General features: G+C 38.8%; 1 protein-coding gene across 1 annotated transcript; it reads right to left on the bottom strand.

Annotated features, from left to right (window-relative positions):
• Positions 1-208: 208 nt before the first annotated feature.
• On the bottom strand, positions 209-1,979 carry LOC119533252 (deoxycytidine kinase). The gene has a single exon (XM_037835330.1). The coding sequence runs from the start codon at positions 1,928-1,930 to the stop codon at positions 1,148-1,150; it is 783 nt and encodes a 260-aa protein (XP_037691258.1). The 5' UTR covers positions 1,931-1,979; the 3' UTR covers positions 209-1,147.
• Positions 1,980-5,655: the final 3,676 nt, after the last annotated feature.

The following is a 5,655-nucleotide window of genomic DNA, read 5'->3' as shown; positions in this document are numbered from 1 at the left end:
TACCTTCTAGGCTTAACAAAAAAAATGATAATACTTTCAAGATACGTAATATATAAAGCAAGATCATTTTTACCAACCATTTCGCTTAAATGAGGAATGAAAACTTAACACAAAAACACAGAGAAGCAAAGCAAATTATAAAGACTGATCACAGTAGTAAAAATCTCAGAGTAGAAATGTGAGTTTATTTATTTTTAAAATAGCAGGCTGCCTAATTAATCCAGACAATACGGAAAGCAATATGAAGCAAGAAATAAGAACTGGGACCAAACAAACTGTTAAGAAGAAAATCTAATGAAATCTACTATAAAGATGAACAAAAACTACTCATTCCCAGTGCAAGACAACAGAGAAAATGGAAAACCTAATCTCTCATTATGTCTCACTAACATTATCTATAAAAACGGGAAGAAATTTAGGCAAAACTACATATCCACCTTAAATGACTGAAGGACAATCACAATTTAAACAAATCTTTTAACTGCAATAATCATATTGCATCTGAAAAGAATGGTCTGAGAAGGGAGAAAGCATGTAGATATTTTAAGTTCAAGGTAAATTGAAACTTTATACTCATGTAATAACTTTCGGCTATCTTTTCAATACGGAAACATTTCCTCTTTAATTGGCCAAAATCCCACGCAAAAGGATGAAAGAAATCTCACCCATACCACAGATGAAGAAACAAAGGCAGAGAAAAGATGGTCTTATAAGACAGATTATGTCACCACCAAACTGGGAACAAAGTCTAACCCGTCCCTCTATAAATGTGTCATAAACACATTAATGAATATCAATGAAGTGATTACATACTAAACCTGATCTTACCTTCAACATAAATTAAGGTAGAAAGAGAGACACTTGATCAAAAAACATAACAAAATTTCAGAATCCTTATTCTAGGAATTCCTTAAATTCCACTTTTCATTTTTTAAGAGCTGTACTAATCTATACAGGACACACTACCATTTGCTTTATAATATTTAAGTTACCAGTAAATTTTCACATAAGTTTCATCTAAAAAAGTTTTTTTCTCTTTCAGTAAAAATGGTTAAACACTTGAGCATTCCAGAGAGACTTGTATATTCATAGATACACAAAGTTGAAGTTTCTGGAACCATGTGGCTGTCTGAAGTCCTCAGCAAGATCACAGAGTGCTCAAAAATTCTTTGACCTTTTCAACCAGACTTTCATGTTTGTCTTTAAAGTCTTCATTAACATCCAGTGTCAATACAGGTACCTCTTGCAGATAATCAAAGTTGGTTTTCAATGTTCTATTCAGTAGCCAGTTTTCATGCTTATAGTGAAGCTTCTCTAAATATTCAAGAGGAATGCCTTGTTCTTCATTTCTTCCTCGTAAATATATTCTATTCAAGCATTTCTCTGGAGTAGCTCGGAGATAAATAATTCCATTCAGTTCAAGGCTTTGGCCAAATTGGTTATTCATCCAGTCATGCCAGTCTTGATAAATTGTCCACTCTGTTTCATTCATGCAGTCAGATTCATACAAATTAGATGCAAAAATATACCTGTCACTATACACAGATCGTTCAAAAAATAATACAGGTTTTTCTGCATCTTTGAGCTTGCCGTTGAGAGAAGCAAGCTGAGCTCGTATTCGACAGAGGCATGCGTATGACTGGAAAGTAAAAGACCATCGCTCAGGTTTCTCATACATCATCTGAAGCACATTCCCACCACTTTTCTGAGAGGTTGTCAGCTCCTCAAATTCATCTTGAGTACTATGAACATTGCACCATCTGGCAACAGGTTCAGGAACCACTTCCCAATCCTCACAGACTTGTTTGAGGATATTCACAAACGTTGACTTCCCTGCAGCTATGTTCCCTTCGATGGAGATTTTCTTAATGCGGGTCTCTTCGGAGATGGTCGCAGAAGACGGACAACTTCTCTTGGGCGGGGTGGCCATTCCGTCTTTTCGTAGCGTCCTCGAGCGCGTTGGGCAAGCAGGTGGCCACGGGTGCGCGCGCGCTACGGTCCGCGCCCGCTGGACCTGAGCTGTCCTGCGGGATGCACTCCGACGGATCTTTAGTTCTCAATTTATTTTTGTTTGTTTCCCCGGATGCACACTGGGTTTCTAAAATTCAAATGGCCAAGCATCTTAGGACAGCAGTCTTGTCGAAAGAAGGACTTGGGGAACTCAAGTTGTGATTGCAGCTACTATTCTTTCTTTGACTGGACATTTCTAAGATGACTTTGGGGGATGATGGGAATTATGAGAGGCTAAAGTTCCTCCCAGCCATTGTTGGCACCCACTTAGTATCTACCTGTCAGTACTGTTCCATTTTTTATTTTTGTCTTAAAATATTCCTGGCTTTGCTGGAGGAAAGAGTTATGCACTGCATATTTTCAAAAGAAAAAGATTTACTTCCATTACATATGAGTTTGTAGAAGCATTCTGTGACCTTGCACAATCTTCAGCAGCATGGAATCAAGTCCGTTGTATTATCTATTTAAGTCTTTAAATTTGGTATTTAGGTTAAATACGAAATATGGTTCTTAGCATTATTCCAAGGTCACTATTCATGATGGAAAAAATGTTAAAAGCATAGAAGTAATGCATGAAAAATCCATTATTAAGAGCAGCACCCCCTTATCTACAACAGCAGTTACTTTAACATGATTTCCTTGCATTGTAGTGACATGCTATTGCCATCATCGCTAAAGCTCTGTTAATGTTTCCATTATACATCTCTACTCAGCATTTCCACCATTTATAACTCAATGTATTCTCAGGCTAAACTTCAGTGTATGGAAATTTCAGTTTTGAAACTTCCCTTAAGAAATTGAAAACATACGAATGAAAATGTGCAGACCATCCAGTTTCTAGTGCACAGGAGAGCAGAACACCTTCTTGTTTGGGGGATTTGAGTGGGAAATTGATTTTTGTCTTTTAATCAGTTGTGACCAGGATTATAATGCTATTAATGCAAAAGCATGCTGAACTAATTAAGAACCAGAAAACTGGAAAGGATCCTAGAAGGTCTGCAATAGGCAAGATTATAGCAAAACCTCCCAGACAAATGGGGTACAATGTCCAAAGAGCCCTGGGAAACCTATTCTACAATTGTTATTGCTAACTTGTTCCATTGTTTAACAACCCCTACCTTATGCCTAACTCAAATCCCTGTACTTTAAGCCAATTTCCCGCTGCTTTTCAGGGAAATGGCAAACAGCTGTTGAACATCTTTGGGATAATAACTTCTTTTATTTGATATATACCATTTTGGACTTCTCATAGGCTCGATCCTCCCAACAGAATGTTTTCTTTTTAGTTTTGGTTTTAAAAAAGTGGATCATTGTCACTATCTTGTTAAATGTTGGAAATTCTTTCTGAGCTCTAATATAATAATCTTCTAGCATTGAGTTGGCCCGACTGTAATTGCAGGAATATCTCATGATTTTTATATGGCCAATTTAAATTTTATTTTTGCTTTAGAAAATAAAATGTACCTTGTTATTTCCCTTGAAGTTGCATGTGAATCCAAGTCTCTCTGCCTTTTTGTAAGAAGTTGTTTGGCTCCCAAATTTGCAGATCTGAATGCAAAATACATGATTTGAACCTAGGTATGACTCTGATTTCTAAGCTCTTTCCATTACCCAGTGACAGCTCCTGAATTTCCACATAAAAAGAATTTAGGGACAGAGTCTGCCTAGCAGGAAGGGCAAGGAGACTTGTCTTAAAGATGCATTTGCTTAGTATATACATAGTTTGATTGAATGTTTTCTTAGATAGGATTGGGAAGATAACTGAAGTTACAAGGTAGCGGGGAGATGAGGCTAAAGCCCACCTAACTCCCTTTGGCATTACCACTGCTGTTATCCTGCAAACCTGAAAAGATCTGGTGCCTTTAATATACCCAGAGGTGATAAGGATGATTTGGGAGATAATCATAGGCATCTAGCAGCCTTCTGGAGGCACAGAGAGGGTAAGAAACTTGCCCTAGATCACAAAGCCAGTAAATGCTGGAGGGAGAATTTAAATACAGGCATTCTGGCTCAGGAATCTTTATTCTTAACCATTACACTGTGCTGCCTCCCTGTGATGGATGCAAGGACAAGAAAGGAAACTCAAGCCAGGGTGGGGCCAGCCCTTGGGGCAGCTCAAAATTATGAGACACTTAAGTGTCATGTCATGAGAAATGACCTAATAGGATATAAATCCAAAGTGGTCCCATATCAGGGGAGAGAATGCTTAGTTATAGTCTGACAACAGAGAGAGAGGGAAAAGAGCCAAAAGATTTAGTCATGAATGCAACTGTCTGGAAGAACAGAATCGGGAAAGAGGCCCCCTCAGACATGGGAACTTCAAGGGAGAAAGGAGCATAGTTAGATAAAATACTGACTCAGGAGCTAGGTAGGTGGACATGGCTCCTTTGCCACATCAACATTGATAGGGCTTTCCTGCTTTGCTACAAGTGGGGTGGAGTATGATCCTAAAACGAAAGAGCTGATAATGCATGTGAGTCCACCTGAAGAGGTCTTTAATGTCTAGGTACCTGTCCTGGCCAAAATGCCCATTTTTATCATTGAGGACATACTTGGGGCTTATAAATGTGAGTATGATCTAAAGCTCACAAAGTCAAGATGTGAAATGACCCAAATGGGCTGGAATGATGGGCTGAATCTTCTAAAACCATGTTCTATAGGCAAAATGTGAATCTGAGCCCATATATATATACAGATATATATATATGAAAAGCAGCCAACTGAAATATCAAAGAAAGAGGGAGAGGTCAACAAGCATCAGAAATATTAGAAAGCATGTAGAATCTTTAGTTTATTGCAAGCTTAGATGGAGTCATTAGTGGTGGACACTGTTAAAGGAGAGAAAAAAATTGCAGGTATTGGATAAAGTAATACAATTCTGAATGTACACTTGATAAGGGCTCAGATTTAGAATCAACCCCATTCTGGAAAATGCTTACCCTAAAAGAGTCGACTCAGTAGATGGTACTGGAGGGCCACCTTCAAACAGGTGGACACCTGGAGGAATGATGTCCAGAGTTCGGCTTTATCTGGATGACACTGCAGCAGACCTTTTCAACCAAGTTTTGTTGGGGACCTATGTTAGTGTTCATTGCTAGTAACTGAAGTAATAAGTTGGTCATTGTATGATGGTGTCACCCTCAGTTTTTTTCTTTCTTGACATTGCTTTTCTGGAGTGGGAGATGAATGGGGTGAAGTTTTAACAAGTGCACTGAGAAATACTCTAAACTGGCAGTTTTCCTTTTTTTATGGTAAATGACCATCCCCAACATCCTATCAATGACATAATTACCTGCATGCTTGGAGTGGGTGATGGGAGGTGATAGGAATGGAGTGAGATGTCTGTGATGTGGACTGCAGGGTGGGAAATGCAGATTGTTTCCTCAGGTGAAGAGTATTGAGGGTGGTGATGTACGCGGTGCAGTGTGGCTGAGTTGCCAATTACCTGCTGGGGAGTTAAGCTAGGGTAAGCCCTGCCTCATCTGGGAAGATGTTTGAAGGCTGCACTATGGAATCCTCTAATTATTGTGGACAGAAGAGCTCTTCCCCCCCACCCCAATTAAACGTATTTTAGGTTTTCCATAACAGAGAAAATGTTATCTTGGGCAGGTTGTTTTCTTTAATGTCCTCTGAGCTTCCATTGGA

Source organism: Choloepus didactylus, chromosome 4, assembly GCF_015220235.1.
Source record: "Choloepus didactylus isolate mChoDid1 chromosome 4, mChoDid1.pri, whole genome shotgun sequence".
Lineage (NCBI taxonomy): Eukaryota > Metazoa > Chordata > Mammalia > Pilosa > Megalonychidae > Choloepus > Choloepus didactylus.
Note: the sequence above shows the minus strand (reverse complement) of the source record. Positions and strands in the feature narration are given on the sequence as shown.